At 41.3% G+C, this 19,410-nt stretch overlaps 1 protein-coding gene and 1 long non-coding RNA gene across 15 annotated transcripts in view; one reads left to right on the forward strand and one right to left on the reverse strand.

Annotated features, from left to right (window-relative positions):
* The window catches only part of LOC123745813 (ankyrin repeat and SAM domain-containing protein 1A), a 166,253-nt gene extending 157,193 nt beyond the window's left edge, over positions 1-9,060 (forward strand). For 10 of the 14 annotated variants that reach the window (XM_069317617.1, XM_069317615.1, XM_069317616.1 and 7 more), the window contains 8 exons: positions 631-815; positions 1,267-1,647; positions 1,823-1,968; positions 2,514-2,685; positions 3,220-3,378; positions 3,752-3,889; positions 6,045-6,229; positions 6,395-9,060. In XM_069317617.1, the coding sequence (XP_069173718.1) occupies positions 631-815; positions 1,267-1,647; positions 1,823-1,968; positions 2,514-2,685; positions 3,220-3,378; positions 3,752-3,889; positions 6,045-6,229; positions 6,395-6,581 (1,553 nt within the window). In that variant the 3' untranslated portion in view covers positions 6,582-9,060. The remainder of the gene's footprint in view (positions 1-630; positions 816-1,266; positions 1,648-1,822; positions 1,969-2,513; positions 2,686-3,219; positions 3,379-3,751; positions 3,890-6,044; positions 6,230-6,394) is intronic. The other 4 variants (XM_069317618.1, XM_069317621.1, XM_069317627.1 and 1 more) reach the window with 1 other exon arrangement.
* LOC138359021 (uncharacterized) overlaps positions 1-19,410 on the reverse strand; it is a 246,153-nt gene that overhangs the window by 181,808 nt on the left and 44,935 nt on the right. The gene's annotated exons all lie outside the window — the stretch shown is intronic.

The raw sequence follows: 19,410 nt of genomic DNA on the forward strand, positions 1-19,410 counted from the left end.
TTGTAGCCGAGGGTGCCAACAGTCACACTCTGCTGGACGACTCGTGTCAGACAACGACCACCCTGGTATATCGTGTCAAACAACGACCAGCCTGGTATAATATAACCTGCAGCTCTGAGCTCCTGGTGTAGATGTCTTACTTAAACACGGCCTCGGGTCACGCCCACAGCCGCATGTAAAATAGACACCACGTGGTCAAATGTAAACAAGGCACCACGTGGTCAAATGTAAACACGGCAGCACGTGGTCAAATGTAAACACGGCAGCACGTGGTCAAATGTAAACACGGCAGCACGTGGTCAAATGTAAACACGGCAGCACGTGGTCAAATGTAAACACGGCACCACGTGGTCAAATGTAAACACGTGGCTGAATGTAAACAAAACATGACGTCAGTGTACGAGAGCCATAGATGGCAGCTAGAACAGGTACAGTGGCTGTAATAGTAGATGGCTTCTAATGATACGTTAGCGATTTAAAAAAAATACACAATGAATATTAAACCAATAATTTATGATTAATTGTATTTTGGTTATAAGTATATTATAAAAATGAAGTTTTTGAAACATGTTGTTTTGTGCATATGTGAGACTAATATTTTATTTTTGTTCTTGTGTGTGTGTGTGTTAGGGTTGTCGCTGTCACCATCCCAACAGGGCCTGGGCCTGTTGTCGAGCAGTGAGGGCGTGGGGTGCCTGGAGATGGGCGTGGTGGAGCCGGGCGACAAGACCACGGGCGGGTGGCTGCGTGCCCTCGGCCTCCCGCAGTACGAGGACCTCTTCGTCGCCCACGGCTATGATGACACCGATTTCATGGTAAATGCTCCTATTGTACTAGAGTATGGTTACACCCCCCCACCCCCTTCCCCTTGCAGCTCTCTCCTGACCCCTCTCTGGTTCTCAACGCTTTCGTGTACATGGGGAATACATGGGGTGTAGGAATGTTCAGTCTCTGGTTATCTTCGAGGCCTCACTATCCTGGGGTGAGCACTGTTAGTGTTGTGCGCTCGCACCATAATGCGTGCAAATACAGTGCTCACTGTACTCTACACCCCAGCTTACCTGTGCATGTCTGCGTGTGCGTGCGTACGCAGACAGCAGCACTCAAATTTAACACATGCGTATCCTTAACCCATTGCATTGTATTACAAATATTTAAATGCAAATATAAATATAGTCCAGTGAGGGAGCACATCACAAAATATCATATACTGAACACTTGTGTTCTAATCATTAGACTTATGACACTGCTTTGGTGTCGTCACAGAATGGCGGAATCCTGGAGAACTTGGACCTTCGTGAGTTAGGGATCACTCACGCGGCACACCTACACACCCTTCAGGAGGCAGTGAAACGCCTTCCTACACCCCTTCACGCCCTCCGCTCCTCCTACACCCTCCCAGACACCGTCGAGGCCTGGCTGGACTCCATACGATTACCTCAGTACGCCCAGAACTTCCACAAAAACGGCTTCGGGGACATGGAGCGGGTGAGGAAGGTGTGGGAGATCGAACTCACAACTGTGTTGGAGATCACGCGTCCTGGCCACCGCAAGAGAATCTTGGCATCGCTTGGAGACCGTCCTCTGGAGCCGGAGCTTCCTCCAGCCCTCAACCCTCACGACCTCAGTCTCGAGCTCACCAAACTGGTAGGTTGTCACATCAATTCTTGTATAACATGTCATCAATTTGATCCATATTTGGTGTTATCTGAGCATAGGCCATAAATGGCCACACTTCTAATGCTGAATAAATCATCACATTGAGTTCATTGATGGTGTTAGAACTTCGTAAGCTCATTCAGCTCATTTTGTCGTTGTCCAGAACTCGGACATCTCGCAGCTGAAAGAGCAGCTGTTCAACGACCTGCCATCATCAACGAGTCGTGAAAGGCGGCCGCCAGAGACCGCCACCAACACTATCCGTCGCTCCGGTACCAAGAAGCGAAGCGCTCCACAGCCACCTTCCAAGTGAGTCCCACATGGCTACTCTTCTGGTACCACTTAGTTACCCTTGCGGTACCACATGGCTACCCTTGCGGTACCACATGGCTACCCTTCATAGTTCATACAGGGTATACAGGGTAGGGTATAGCTTTAATAGACATGGATCATACAGGGTAAGATAGTGTAATAAAGTAAAAAATTCCAGTTTGGCAGCAGGATGCTGCTGCTTCTGGAAACTTTCCTTATTAAGGCTATTCAATAGCTTGGTCGATAGAGCTTCGGTCTCACACATGTGGAGTCCATGGTTTGAGTCTCCTAGAATGAATGGAATGTTTATTTCCATGGAAGTGTGGATGACAATTTAGAGTGTAATAAAGTTACTTTATTATTTAATTAAAGATATAACCATAATAAGGAGCCACATTTCAGGAATAGGATACAGTTACAGCAAAAACCTCGACTATTGAGCATAGAGAATACATTAGTTGTAGTAAAGACCATAACAAATAAAACATAGTTAACAATGTAGATGTATTGGAATATTTTGCCTGTTCCTCCACCCTCCATAGGACCCCTAGAACACAGCCCAGCCTGGACATGCAGGGCGGCGCAGACCGTCTGGGTCACTTGTGTATTCGCGACCCTTCACAGCTTGTAGTGGGCGTCCCCAACACACACCTCACCACCTGGAGACATCACCCTAATGCACTAGTGTCTGCTAGCGTCCAGTATGTTGCACAGGTGAGCCACTCTTTGACCAGCCCCTCTTACATCATGTTTGCTTGCTCAGTACACCTTGCATGCACATATTTTTCAGCACTTAGTGCTAGGGTATACTCCTAATGCATTGAGCTTGTGATGTGACATGATATACGGCCTGGTGTATGAAGATATGTGACTTTTGTAAGTATTTTCTTGCATATTGCACAGGGTGAGCATCTGACAAGAAAATGGCTTGCACTGTTAAGGATTTTTTCTCGTAGTATTACGGTTGCTGTCTGAGGCACTTGTAAAGTCACTGAATAATATAGACACCGTTGGTTCTGTGGCATACATATGTATTTTATTTATTGTTAACCCCTGTATTTTTGACCAAGTCAGTCTTTACTGCAATAAATTCAATAATACATCTTTTCAAGTGTACGTATATAAATGTGTTTTTAATTAAACGAAAGCAAAGGAACGTTTTTATATCATAAAAAAAAGTTTTTATGTTTATATTCGGTTATGTGACTACTGATGAGGTCATTTTCAGTAAGAGCTTCTCTCTTGCAGTACCTCGGGTCAACTCACGTCAAAGAACTAAAGGGAACAGAATCAACAATGAAGTCCATCCAGAAGTTAAAGAAGTCCACCTCCGAAGGAGTAAAAGTTCCTAAGATAGTCCTCTCGGTGTCATATCGGGGAGTGAGATTCATTGATGCCATAACGCAGGTTAGTCCTATACCCTCATCATTTCCACCTGGAAGTCATCGTCTGTCTGTTTTGAATATATACAATGAGACATTCTCAATGATGCCGCCTAAATTGTTTGATAAGTAGGCATCCTGATTCCACCTAAATTGTTTACACAATTCCAAAAATGATCTTGTAAGAAAATATTAAGTTATAACTGCTCCTGAGTGAGTATTTCTAGGGAAAATCTCCCATATTTATTATGCATTGAAATCAAATTTTAACATAAATGTATCTTTTCATTGAATGTATTTCTTTATTGAATGTTTTCTATTGAATGTATTTTCTCATTGACTGTATTTTTTCTTTGATTGTATTATTGCACTGAATGTGTTATAACCTCTGTTGTCAGGCATTAGTGTGTGAACATGAGATTCGTAACATCCACTGTGCCTGCCAGGACGCTGACGACCTCTCTCACTTTGCCTACATCACGAAAGATCTGGAAACTAAAGGGCATTATTGCCACGTTTTCAGAGTACAGTCTAGGGTGAGTATCTGTATATGTAGCATGCATTCTTAAGGAGAGTATCTGTGTTGTAAACAGTCTAGGGTGAGTATCTGTATATGTAGCATGCATTCTTAAGGAGAGTATCTGTATTGTAAACAGTCTAGGGTGAGTATCTGTATTGCAAATGGTCTAAAGAGAGTATATAACATACAGTTAAGGGTAAGGATCTGACTGCTAAGGTCATTAAAGCTGCAACTTTCCTTGTGAATTATCATCAAGTGTAGTGAAGTCCCTGACATTGTTTAGAGATTAGCATTAATTTGGTTGACTGTGTTCATAGAGAAGTTACTGCTTCTTGGTTCGTATACTCTTGACCAGTACACCTATTTGTGCTTTGGGGGTTGAGCTCTGGCTCTTTGGTCATCTGTGTGTGTGTGTGTGTGACAGATTTAGATATATAGATAGGTAGATATAGATATATAGATAGATATATGTGTAGATAAATAATAAAAATGTAGATAAAAATAAATGTAGATTGATAGGGTAGATAAAGACAGGCTATTGAACACAAGGGGCACACACACAAGGGGACACAGGTGGAAACTGAGTGCCCAAATGAGCCACAGAGATATTAGAAAGAACTTTTTTCGTGTCAGAGTGGTTGACAAATGGAATGCATTAGTAAGTGATGTGGTGGAGGCTGACTCCATACACAGTTTCAAGTGTAGATATGGTAGAGCCCAATAGGCTCAGGAATCTGTACACCTGTTGATTGACGGTTGAGAGGCGGGACCAAAGAGCCAGAGCTCAACCCCCGCAAACACAACTAGGTGAGTACACACACACACACACACACACACACACACACACACACACACACACACACACACACACACACATACACACATACACATACACATACACATACACATACACATACACATACACACGCACGCACGCACGCACGCACGCACGCACACACACACACGCACGCACGCACGCACGCACGCACACACACACACACACACACACACACACACACACACACACACACACACACACACACACACACACACACGTACACGTACACGTACGTGTGTGTGTGTGTGTTGTGGCAAGTCAGTGTTATGCTGCCTCTTTTTCTCCATTCCACAACCATCTTGTGGAATGGCTAACCTTAATCTCCAAATATTCAACAATTGTATATATGGAGCTTTGTTTTAACTTAAATTTGTTCTTTAAATAGTTAATGCACTTTTACATGGGCAACTCTGCATTTGCAATGATCCTCGTCGTCATTAGACACGAAAAAAATCTGCTGTGCTTGTGTTGTTCGGTGGCTGTGTGAAAATCCACTTATAATAGAAGTATGATGCTACAGTAATACATATCAGAATGATCGTGACCCTATGGCCTATTCATGGCCTATTAATGTGCATTTGGCCACATAAATAGGCCAAATGCAAAATAATGAATGTAATTAACACCAGTAGATACAAATGCCCTCAAATCCATCCGAATCCCAAATTGAATTTGAGGGCTGGAAAGTTATTTTTTTCATATAAATTTAATCTTAATCTATGGTCTTCTATCCCATTATTGTACTTTGGCATTGATTTATCTGGTTCTTGGTCGTGCAAATTGTTTGCAGTCGGTGTGCTTCTTATCGCACCTCACCATTATAATCATGCACATTGCATGATTACAGTTATATAATTATTGTAATTACTGTATATAATTGCAATTATTGCATATATATATATAATTGTAATTACTGCATATATAATTAATTGTAATTGCTCTATATATAATTATATAATGTAATTACTGTATATAATTATATAATGTAATTACTGTATAATCTTATAATGTATGATTATAAATTTGGTAAACAGAATTTGTTATACAGTAATTAACTATCAGTGAGGCTTCCAGAATTTGTTGTAATTAACTAGGAATACAGCATGCATAAATTTTAAGGCCACTTTGCAATTATATTATTTTTTATGAAGATGAAGGAAAGACCGAAAATGTGTAAATATACTAAAAAAACGTTTTTTATGTCATCTACATCCATAAAGGTTGTCAGTTAATCAAAAAATTTGTTTTCCTAATACATTTATAGGGTCTTAACTTGACCTTCATTCAAGCATTATGGCATTGTAGTAAGTTTCCCCATTACTTCTTATTTTAGGAACTTGCAACAGAAATTATCCTTACTTTAGGGGAAGCCTTTGAAGTCGCGTACCAACTGGCACTCCGAGAGCAGCCATATACAAATCAATCCGACGAACAAAAGTTAGCTCATGGACACACGAGGTCAAAGTCGGAGCACTTGCGAAGCTCCCGGTCACTTTCAAATGGCTCTTCTCACACCAGGTAATTATACCGATCCTGTATATATAAAATTTTATTTGGCATTGGTTTACACACACACTTTCTGCACCTGTATACTTTTCAAATGCTATACTGAAGTTTTCTAATGGCCATCAAATCAGCATTGCAATTTTATTTTATTTTTTTCATTATCTTGTAAATATTTAGATTCATCACTGTCCTGGACAGATCACATTCGACTGTGCCCCAGCAGCTGTCCATTGGAGGTGTATCGAGCAGTTCAGCCGAGAATCTTCTCTCTGACTCTGGGAATGGGTCGGAGAAAGAGTGTGGCTCTAGAAGAGATTCCGCCAGTTCGGTACCATCAGGTCAGACTCAGATGAATGGGTCGTAGTGTGCTCCTGTTTAATTTTTTCAAAGAATGGTCAAATACGTGCAAGGAATTGTGATGTCTGAAATGGTTGTCTTGTAGTTTTCAAGTAGCACTTGTAAATCTTTAAGAGTGAAAGTGTTCACATACAAGACTCTCTCTCTCTCTCTTTCTTTCTCTCTCTCTCTTTCTCTCTTTTTCTCTCTTTTTCTCTTTCTCTCTTTTTCTCTTTCTCTCTTTCTCTCTCTCTCTTTTTCTCTTTCTCCTCTCCTCTCTCCTTCCTTTTTTTTGAGCCACTGAGTTGATCTCGGATTAAAGGCTTAACCTTGTAAGGTATATTGATATAGTGTACAGACATTCCTATAATAGAAAATTTAAAGTTTATTTCTTAACACAGTGATTGTGTGGGTATGTATGCTGCAGATACTTCGAGTGCAGTTCAACTGTTGGGTATCTAATCAAAGAATGTTTGGATACTTGAGGACTATAGAAGTTTGAATTTTTCTCGAGTTTGTTCTTTATTTTTCTAAATTAAAGATCCTAGGATTAATTTTATCGATAACCTTAAGCAAAATAGAAACTGGGATAGATTATACTAATTGAATGTACTGTAATGAAGATTTCAAAATCCACTGTAGTCTACCGACTCTGAAAATGAACATTGCTGTGTGAAATTGATCAGTATATGTAGACAATGCAGGGACTTCCCTATTGGGCCAGTCTCAAGATATGTTTGGGTAACATTTCAAGTGTTTTGAAAGGTAGCTAACTAAAGTTTCTCAAAGGAAAACACACGCCCATATTTATTTAAAAAGAGTATTTTGAAAATAGTGCATTTCGATGTCAAAATGGTGCATTTTTTCATTGTTCTTTACCCTATCACATTATAAGATAGGAGTGATTTCCATGTTTAAAGTGAGATTAATAATGTGAACATAACCTAGAAAATTAGTCATGTGTCTGTGAACTATAAAATGAAACTAAAATATTTGGGATGTTGAATCTCAGAAATAATAATTTTTTTTAAATGGAACAAAATTGTTTGTTTTTCACATAGCCTTAAAAAGAGCAAAATTCATTGTTTCCATTTAAGATAAAAGGGTGAGGAGTGAGGTGGTACATCAGGCCGCAAGGGTCGGAAGTGGCCTCCCCCAAGCCTGCACGAGCTGTCTTTCACAGTGTGTCAAATATTGATATCATCATTATAACTGGAGAAATGTGATGAGGGCATGAATTATCATCATCATGGATATTATTTGGCATGACTACTGGCTTTCCTGCTGTGAATATTCCTTAATACTGTAGTTTCATTCCACATTTTGCTTTATGCAGTGTCATTCATTAAGATTCTTCTGTTTTCTGTACACATTTGACTATGTCGCTTCTTATGTGATGACAATTGTTACTTTTTCTGTAAATATATATATTTTTTTGTCATATACCGTACTGTATATATGTATTTATCAATGTGTTAAAATACTGGGTATGTCTGGAGGATGAATTCATCATGTGATGCATTGTTCTTTATGTAGACAATGAGTCACAATAATGTGACTGAAGAGTTGATACCCAACCAACACATCTGAAAATGAAAAGGAAAAATACATCTGTCGTGGACTATTACACGACTTAAGTCGTTAATAATAGTCCAGGACGAACTGAAGTTGTGTTGTTTCTTCGTTCACAGATGTGAGGGTTGGATATTGTTCTTCATGTCATCAGTGATATTAGATGGGTAAATAGCATACGACTGACTGTAACCAGTTAGTCGGCTACATCTGTTACCGGCAGATTTTAAGTAATGTGTTCAAGAATTTGTTCCAAGGACACCTATTGCCTCATTTGTTTCCTCTTTGACACTACATGACATTCATTCCTCTTCGTTATTTTCTCAGGTTCCAAGTTCTGGACATAGTACTGAGCACTGCATCAGCCCGGCAAGTGCCAATATACTGTATATATGTGTGTGAATGTCTCATCATAGTTTTATAAACTTGTATTGACAAGTGGTTCTGAGTCAAATGACACTTGCAGAATAAGTGCCCCCAAACCACAGACCACATATATAGTTAATATTCTTTAGTATCAAGCGTAGCATGAAGAGTGTATTAGTTAAATAATCCATTTATCTTCTCATTGTGATCATAGCATATATAATGTAAACAAAAACAAAAAAATAGGTATTCTCCAAATGTCATTTAAGTGATAATAGAATAAAGAGATAATGAGCAACCACTTTCCAGAGAGTGGTTAAGTGGGAAGGGGGAGTGGGGGGCGGGGGGGAGCTGATCAAAGAAGCTATGTTGCATCACGCCTTTTTGAACGGTGCTTAATTGAGCACTACAGTACTTGTATAGTTGTACTTCTGGCTTGTTTGCACAGTTGATAATGTAAGGTGTTTCGTGATGCTGTCAAAAGCTACATTTCAAAATTTTGACTAAAATTAAAGTTACAATCGATGTATTTCTCCTTTTGAAAACTCATAATAAAAAAAAAAAATTAATGCCTTAGGAATATATATATTTTTAATCACCTCATTATATATATATATATATATATCTATCTATATATATATATATATATCTATCTATATATATATATATATATCTATATATATATATATATATATATATATATATATATATATATATATATATATATATATATATATATATATATATATATATATATATATATATAAAATATAGAAAATGTTAATCTTCAATTTAACTCGTTTTTATTGGCACTTTTTATCATAATAATTCAAGATTTTTCCACGGCATTATTCACCTAATTGTTTAAATTGGTTCGGTTGTTGCCGCACTTTCATCCATCTCACTGGAAACTACCTATAATGCTTAGAGCTGTGAAAAAGTATAGGAAAGCAAAGGTATTATATGTCCACACCTTTCAACTTTAATGATGCATCAAATCTTGATTTTTTTTGTGGGACTCATTCCATGCTAGTCAGTCATATTACTACTAATGACAAGTGAGGGGGTATTGTATCACAGTTGTCATCAGTGTGCTCATAGTGGTGGCTGTAGGAAGTATTGTATCACAGCTGTCATCAGTGTGCTCATAGTGGTGGCTGTAGGGAGTATTGTATCACAGCTGTCATCAATGTGCTCAGTGAGGTGGTTGTAGGGGGGGGGGGAAGGTTGTATCACAGCTGTCATCAGTGTGCTCAGTGAGGTGGTTGTAGGGGGGTGGGGGGGGGGTTGTATCACAGCTGTCATCAGTGTGCTCATAGTGGTGGCTGTAGGGAGTATTGTATCACAGCTGTCATCAATGTGCTCAGTGAGGTGGTTGTAGGGGGGGGGGGAAGGTTGTATCACAGCTGTCATCAGTGTGCTCATAGTAGTGGTTGTAGGGGGGTGGGGGGTTGTATCACAGCTGTCATCAATGTGCTCAGTGAGGTGGATGTAGGGAGATTGTATCTCAGCTGTCATCAATGTGCTTAGTGTGGTGGTTGTAGGGGAAGGGGTGGGGGGGGGATTGTATCTAGGCTGTCATCAGGATTTTGTTGTAGAAAATGCTCATACAGCTGGTGCAGATGGACTGAATGAATTTTGAGATGCATGATTTTGTTACCTTTTTTTTGTGTATTGTATCGTGAAAGGTTTGCCATGTTTTATATAAGTTTTGTACATCAAATGACCTTTGCAGAGTTTTTTTTAACTATTTTTCCTATGTGGAGACTTTCTACTGCTAACTGGTACTGTACTTCTTGATGGTACTGTGCAATTCCATTACAGAAATAGACTACTACTTATGACTTACCCGGAACTATTTTATAGTTATGTTATCGGTTAAGGAGTTTTAGAAGTAATATATGCCTGACATATATTGTTTTATATCAAAGAATTTTTACTGAATGCTGTATAAATATTACACTTGTATAAATATAATGCCAGGAAAGTTTGAACGCACCAGTTACTGAAGTGTGCTGCGGGCGCGTGCTAGTCATGATGAAGATATGTTCTCTGTGTCTGTAGCTGTATTGTTGTTTATGTTGTAGGCTGACTGGACACATGCCAATTGCTGTGGTATAGGAATGTGCGAGTATTATTGGTGTAACTTATAGCCGCCTGCCTCTTAACTCAATATCCAAACACCCTCCTGAGACCAATGAGAGTTTTCTTAGATTTTTTAGTGTTTTATATGTTTTATACATGTTCTCCAAACATATGTAAATTATATACTGCTTTTCTCTGTGTGTAGTTGAAGATTAGCTTTCTAATTATCTAACCCAATTTAATCAGGATTTGTGTGCTGTACCTAAGAGATGAGTGAGCAAGTGTTCATTCCTCAATAGTTTTCTCTAAAATTTGTAAGCTTGAGTGAATGCATTTTCAGTTGATATAGTACCATGATTGTATCCCTCTATTGTGATGGCCTTCAATAACCTTTGAATCACTACCTTTTCTCATGTTATTTTCTGCCATTTCCTGTAGCTATTGGTAAATTCTCTTATGGCATCGACTGTTTGCACTGATCACTAACTTCATTCTGCACATGCCCAGAATCACCATGTCTTACTGGTTGTTTTGCTATAGTAATTTGTTCTCTATATTATTCCATTTTTTGATAATACTCGTATCTGATTATTAGATGTTCTGAACTCCCTCGGATGGTAATCTTCATACATTCTTGTCTTCACAATGAAACCTGAAGGTATTCATCCCCTGTTCACTGATTGTGCAAACACTACAGGCATGCCTATGTTTATCCCCCACAAGGTATGTATTGTTGACCAGACCACACACTAGAAGTTGAAGGGACGACGACGTTTCGGTCCGTCCTGGACCATTCACCATTCCACAATCGACTTGAGAATGGTCCAGGACGGACCGAAACGTCGTCGTCCCTTCAACTTCTAGTGTGTGGTCTGGTCAACATACTTCTGCCATGTTATTGTGACTCATCGCCTGCACAAGGTATGTATTGATGCTACTGACCTTTCATACTTCATGTCCACCACATCCTCTGTGAGCACGTCCTTTGTATGGAAACCCCTCTATATGCATCACCTAATCTATGTGCACCTCCATGATACAATTTGAAATCTTTCTTTCCATATTTATAGATCAAAATATTGGCATCTTTCTCCTTCCACTGTTCACAGAATATAATTTCTACTATGATGTTCAATGCTACTGTAATTGTATGACTTTGCATTTATAGGTTGTAAATGTTTGAAATTAACATGTATAAGCTTGAAAGTTATTAATTTTTTATGTTTGGTACAGAGTTTACTGGTTGCAGCACTCTTTTTCATCTCATTTCCTTAGATGTAGGCTCATATTTAAAGCTACACTGTCACAGAGTTGTGTTGGACTTGTATCCAGATAGCATGTAATTCAGATATGTTGTCTAGGCTTCTTCTCACTGCTGCTTTGTACTGTGCACTATAAGTTGTAACATCACTGGAGTCTTACAATTGTACTACACAGAGCACATATATCTATTTTCAATTACAATTGTCTCCCGAGTTCAAGCATGCTTTTTCAATACTTTTAACTGTACCGTGATGTAAAAGATCACAGTGCTGAAGAAATACTCGTCTTTCTATATACCTTACGTATTGTCGTTTCCAATCATTGGAGAAATTCGAAATTCTATTCTTGTAACTTCTGCCTTCGAACTGTGAGGAGACTTCGTGCGTTGGAAGCATAACTATTTTGCCGTTTTAAATATTCTAATGGAATCTCAAAGCATTGTTTGTGATCCAACTAATATTTTCCAGTTCCATAAGCTTGAGATTGTTTAAAAAAAAAATTAAATCACATGACTATAAAATCTGTTCTCTAACCACTAGGTGACATCTCACGGTTGTTCAGAACTGTAAATGAGTTTGTGTCACATTAGATGGACACAAGAGTTCAAATGTTATTATGAACACATTAAATCTTTAATGAATGCATTGTTTTTTATTTATAGTCCAAAAAATGGCCCAGGGTGTGATATGTAAATCAAAGTTATACTTTATGATGTATAGCTTTGTAGAAATTTATACTTTGTTGACATTATAAAAAAAAAAAAATCCATTGTCCTGTGGTGCAGTTAATGAGGTATTAACATTAAAGCAACCTCAACTGTATCAGAGAAAGGATGATTGTTTAAATTCATTGTTTTCCCATCAATGAGTTTTCAAAAATTTTGTACAGTAAAAGAAAGTGTCCTATGTTGAAAGTCAGCTGTTTGACACTAACCTAACCCAACTTTGCAGAGGGGAAATGGTCCGAGGTAAAGGACGAGAGGCCAGTCAAAGTCGGCTCTAGACCCCCATCCCCTTTCCGTGCACGCGCACGCACACATACAAATAGAATGCATTAGGCAGTGATGTGGTAGAGGCTGACTCCATACACAGTTTCAAGTGTAGATATGATAGAGCCCAATAGGCTCAGGAACCTGTACACCAGTTGATTGACAGTTGAGAGGCGGGACCAAAGAGCCAGAACTCAACCCCCGCAAACACAAATAGGTGAATAGGTGAGTACACACCAACTACGGTCTCACCACCATAATATCAAGAGATATTAGAAAGAATTTTTTTAATGTCAGAGTGGTTGACAAATGGAATGCATTAGGCAGTGATGTAGTGGAGGCTGACTCCATACGCAGTTTCAAGTGTAGATATGATAAAAGCCCAGTAGGCCCAGGAACCTGTACACCAGTTGATTGACAGTTGAGAGGCGGGACCAAAGAGCCAGAACTCAACCCCTACAAGCACAAATAGGCGAGTACACACACACACACACACACACACACTCTAACCCTACATCCCTCCTCTTCCCCATGGGATTTTCACGTGCTCTGAAATGAAATCATTGATGCATTTTCCATAGTTTTGATGTTACTCTCGCTATAATGTGTAATAAAAAAAAACTCGATCACTTTTTTCAGGATTGACTGAAAAATGACAAGCTGAATTCATTTCGGTTAGTGATGAAAAAAGTGAGTAGGGAAGATGGTTACTGTGATGAGAGTATATAAAGTGTACATGTAAGATGAGGAGAGATGGGAGAGGGAGAGAGAGACCTGGGCACCCTTCTAGTCTACATCTATAATAGAGAATGTCTGTCCAAGGTTGGAGGCCAGATGTTTTGGGCTAGCCTCACCCACCTTTGTCGGGTGAATGTTCTGAGGTATAGAACAGACATTGGCTGGTTGGGGTTGGTCCCATTTAAGATTGGGTTGGGGCCAAATATTGACCCCCCCCCCCCCCCAACCTAATTGGCGAAAGGTGTCTGGCCAAGTCCAAACATTTCCTCACTTATAGGAGACAACCCCCCCCCCCCCCCCACCTTTGTTTGAATAGAGGAAGGGCAGTTGGTGGTTGGAGAGAGGGAGGGTTAGGTGAGTAGTTGGAGATGGGAAGAGAGGGTGGATAGGGAAAAAGATGACAAAGGGAAGGGGATGGAGACAAGGAGGGGGGGGGGAGAGCCAAGAGCAACTGGGTACCACACTGGGTGAAATACCAATTAAAATAATAACATTTTACACTAACGAGAACTGCCATATTAAAGCACTAAAGCTGTTTAAAACATTTCCTTAATTCTTGCTAAAAGTCTTTCACTTCTAATAAGTCTTAATACGTGTAATTTAGACATTACTCGACTTTAACACGCCATAACTGTCACTAAATCACATCATCACACTGCGTAGTTGACGTTGGTGTGTGGGAGTGACGAAACGACCAGCCCTGTGAGGACTAATGAGGAGAGAGACGATTGATGATTGATTGATTGATAAAGATTAAGTCACCCAAGAGGTGGCACGGGCATGAATAGCCCGTAAGTGGTGGCCCTTTTGAGCCATTACCAGTATCAAGAGCTGATACTGGAGATCTGTGGAGGCGCGACTGCACCCTGCGTGACGGGAGATGTCTCCCGTGGAAGAGAGACGAGAGTGTACAATAAGTGTGAGGGAATAATGAGATGACGTGACACGCCACAAGAACAGCTGTTAGTGATGAGGGGGGGGCGGGGGCGAGGATGAGGACGGAAGATGACCCAACAGCGATGAATATGGGGGAGATGAGTCGTAGGTGTACGCACAACCTTCACTATATGTACATTGTGTGTGTCAAGAACAAGCTACGTGATGCTAGAAGTCTCCATCATACAGGATCGTTAATCACACGGAAGCCGGTGATCAGTAGTCTGCACTGACACACTCTGGGTGCATTATGAGAACACACTCCAGATCACGAGAGTTAATAAAGTGATTGCATAGCTCCAGGTACCTCATACCAGCAGGTGTGAAGGGCTCCAGGTACCTCATACCAGCAGGTGTGAAGGGCTCCAGGTACCTCATACCAGCAGGTGTGAAGGGCTCAGGTACCTCATACCAGCAGGTGTGAAGGGCTCCAGGTACCTCATACCAGCAGGTGTGAAGGGCTCCAGGTACCTCATACCAGCAGGTGTGAAGGGCTCCAGGTACCTCATACCAGCAGGTGTGAAGGGCTCAGGTACCTCATACCAGCAGGTGTGAAGGGCTCCAGGTACCTCATACCAGCGGGTGTGAAGGGCTCCAGGTACCTCATACCAGCAGGTGTGAAAGGACTAATAACTGGACATTGAGTAATGTAGTGTGGGAGATCATGCCGCAGTTCTTGCTCACAGAGTTTGCACCTGGAGTGCTGAATACCAATATGCAAAATTCTGTGAAACTATGGACGCAGTGGTTACCATTTCATCTTTACTAACTTCATGAACCATGCCATGGGAGCTGATGACCCCCCTTAAAGTGGGGTAATGGGGCCAAACCCCCCATCCACTTGTGACGGTTCCACGCCCCCCCTCCCCACCATTCGCTAGCCCTAAGTGGTGGGCCTACAATCTTGGACAGTGTTTTTTTTATAAAGATTGTAAGCCATGACCTCCAAACGTGGAAGTCATGAAGGCCTGGTCGAGGACCGGGCCGCGGGGACGCTAAGCCCCGGAATCTTTGCAAGGTAACTTGTTTTATATCGTAAATGACGAACTTATTTGAATAAGGTAAATGTATTTTTAAGATTAATTTAACATCTGTATTCATATAACCACAATTTAACATCTGCAGTCATACACAACTCTTAAATATTTTTTTTATGTATCGGAGAGTAACATTTATGCACGTAAATAATGACAAAAAAAACTCTACTATGGAATCATTCATATGTGAGGGAGCGGGACACGCGCCGTTTTCCCAGGCCAGAGGAGGATATTTACCAAGTTAATGACACGTGTCACGACACGATCCATACCAGTCACCAACCCGTGACGCCATGCAAGATGGCCGCCGCCGCCGCCCCGCCCGGCTACACTAGCGACCTCACCCGGGAGAAACCACTATACCAGATATGCCAGGCCAGTTATTGTCATTATACACACACATATATCATTATATACACACATATATTATTCACATTGTTCTTCAGCATGTTACAGGCTACAACTCATTTTGAATATATATATAAAATGTTATGAAATATTAATTTGCTGTAGAAAGAGAAGAGAGATGGCTTAGAGTAAGGAGGGGTATGGTTGGGGGATGGAAGGTGGGTGTGGCTAGGGATGGAAGAGGATAGGGGGAGGGAGGATAGTGACTAGAATAAAGTGAGGGATGAGGCGTCCGTGACGTCACCGACACGTGACTCCTCTTATCTGCGATATTAAAGTGTCAGTGTTCACTTCCTGCCGCCCCTGACAACTCACTTCTACTGTGAAATACGGTCTTTATCGTCCACTCGGCCCGTATTGTCCCCCTCTCATATCACAACAATTGAAAAGACTGGCTTTAGCTGACTTAATATTCCCCTGCGCGGGAAATATGAGAATAAACATTATGTGGCAACTCGCCGGGCAAATTGACGACTTATTGTAACCTTATGACGTCAAGTAATGTTTATATGTAAAAGTTAAGACGTCAAGTGACGTTTGTATGTAAAAGTTAAGACGTCAAGTGACGTTTGTATGTAAAAGTTAACGCGTCAAGTGACGTTTGTATGTAAAAGTTAACACGTCAAGTGACGTTTGTATGTAAAAGTTAACACGTCAAGTGACGTTTGTATGTAAAAGTTAAGACGTCAAGTGACGTTTGTATGTAAAAGTTAAGACGTCAAGTGACGTTTGTATGTAAAAGTTAAGACGTCAAGTGACGTTTGTATGTAAAAGTTAAGACGTCAAGTGACTTTTGTATGTAAAAGTTAAGACGTCAAGCGACGTTTGTATGTAAAAGTTAAGACGTCAAGTGACGTTTGTATGTAAAAGTTAACACGTCAAGTGACGTTTGTATGTAAAAGTTAAGACGTCAAGTGACGTTTGTATGTAAAAGTTAACACGTCAAGTGACGTTTGTATGTAAAAGTTAAGACGTCAAGTGACGTTTGTATGTAAAAGTTAAGACGTCAAGTGACGTTTGTATGTAAAAGTTAAGACGTCAAGTGACGTTTGTATGTAAAAGTTAAGACGTCAAGTGACGTTTGTATGTAAAAGTTAACACGTCAAGTGACGTTTATATGTAAAAGTTAAGACGTCAAGTGACGTTTGTAGTGACAATTGTCAGAGACACGAGACGAGGAGACACTGAACAGGTGATGTTGAGTAGCATTGTGGTATGACCGTCCTTAACCAGGCCTCCATATACGCCACGTCGAAATGTAGGTGTAGCCTGGATGACAGTGTAACACCACGTCAACCACCTGTAGCCGAGCGCTCAATAACCCCACTACGCTACACGTAGCGGAACACGCATCTCTGACCCCTGTCTATGGAGGACGGAGGAAAATGTATATATGTATGCTGGTTAGCCTGGTACTGAAGTATGACGCTGGTAGGACAAAATACCACCAGGGTTCGACTAAACACCAGTCCCCCATATGCAGACGAGGAGTCACAATAACGTGGCTGAAGTATGTTGACCAGACCACGCACTAGAAGGTGAAGGGACGACGACGTTTCGGTCCGTCCTGGACCATTCTCAAGTCGATTGTGAGAGAATCGACTTGAGAATGGTCGAGGACGGACCAAAACGTCGTCGTCCCTTCACCTAGTGTGTGGTCTGGTCAACCAGTCCCCTCGACCTCCGAGCGACCAGAAGTCGCTTCACGCTTGATCCATTCAATCATTATCTAGAGCCATTATAGTGAGTACTTTTACTAAATACAACCATCCTCCTCCTCTCTCCCTCACCCTGTTCTTCCCTCCTTCCCACCCTGTTCTCTCCCTCCCCACCCTCTCCCGGACTCCATCTTGGATACATTCCCAGGGTTTATTTTCTCATTTCGACACCCAGACACACACCCCCCTCCCCCTCCCCGGCGTCGAGGGCGACTGACACTAAGACGTAAGGACACAATGGGACACGAGGCGCTCCACACAATACCGGGAGGAAAATGGACATATTATAAAAGAGGACATAAAGAGGACAGCGGACATAATACTCGCATACAATGGCCACGCGCGTGCCAGGATGGGGGAAGGGGGGGGGGGCGGGGGACAGATAGTGGGGGTGCCAGGGGGGGGGGCATAGACAGACACATATATTGAGAGATCACCACCAGAGGCCAGCAAGCATCCAACACACACACACACACACACACACACACACACACACACACACACACACACACACACACACACACACACACACACACACACACACACACACACACTCTCTCTCTCTCTTTAAGCGTCACTTGTGAGACAGGTCAGCAAATGAAGACCAAAGATTAATCGTGAACCAGGAATGACCGGAGCGGTGTGAGGCTGTCCACAGACCCGCCCTCACCACGCACCAGTCACTCTCAGGCACCAGCGTCCACGTATAATTTGGGGCCACGTATAATTGGGGGGGGGGGGAGTTTGACAAGCAGCCGGCTATCTGTCTCACCATCTACCACACAGTAGACCACAGCAACAACGACTCGCGTACAGTACGTGTCGAATACATCCCAAACATTCCCATCTAAAACTAAATGTGCAGTTTCCAATGTTTTCGTTCCTCCGCAAGTATCAACTGAGCCGAACGACCGCCGACATGAACGGAATTCAAGGACATTAAATGAAATACATTTCTACGTAAACACGGGTTAAAAAGGTTAAGATGTAGTTTATCACAAGACAATTTTGGCGACGTTGGACCTCGTCATTCAAGTCTGGTGGGGGGGGGGAGGCGTTTATCGAGATATTGATACATTAAACTTCTTCAATACAAATGTCCGATATAATAATTTCTTAACCCCGCCACCAAGGGGCACTACTTAGATCTAGACACTCACACAGGAAACAATAAGATGCCAAGCCTCAGGCAAACTAAATTTAACCAGATTCTCTTCAATTGTTACCGAGATAATATTCCCGCCAAAAAATATAAATCGATTTACATTATTCTTTATTAGAAAGTAGTTGTTTTACATGAAGGATTACGAGTTCGTGCACTACGCCGGGGGCTAAGACCCTCCAAAGAGGGAAAATATCTGGTTTCCATCCTCCTAACACCCTCCATCACTCTTCCCTCCCTCGCCTCCCTCCCTCATCTTTATGGCGCCTTGCTCGCATCTCTCACCATTCTTCACCTTAATATTATTCCGCCCGTCACTCGTCCTTATCCGTGCACCTAACTCCTCACCCGGAGCCCAAGCCAAGGTCAGTGTCCAGTATACTTGACCCTCACTCGTAGCTCAGTCAAGTGTTCGTTTCGTTTCCTCACCAGACAAAACCAAGGCCAGAATACGGATAGTTGATACCCACTTAAGCCTTAGCCAGAGCCGGTCTCTTTTATGTGGTTGTTCATATTGAACTTGTAAGGCAGTGTCCGTATGCGAAGTTGATGTTCGATACAGCAGTCATTTCCACCCACTGAAA

The sequence above is a fragment of the Procambarus clarkii genome, chromosome 88 (assembly GCF_040958095.1).
Source record: "Procambarus clarkii isolate CNS0578487 chromosome 88, FALCON_Pclarkii_2.0, whole genome shotgun sequence".
NCBI classification, from domain to species: Eukaryota; Metazoa; Arthropoda; class Malacostraca; order Decapoda; family Cambaridae; genus Procambarus; species Procambarus clarkii.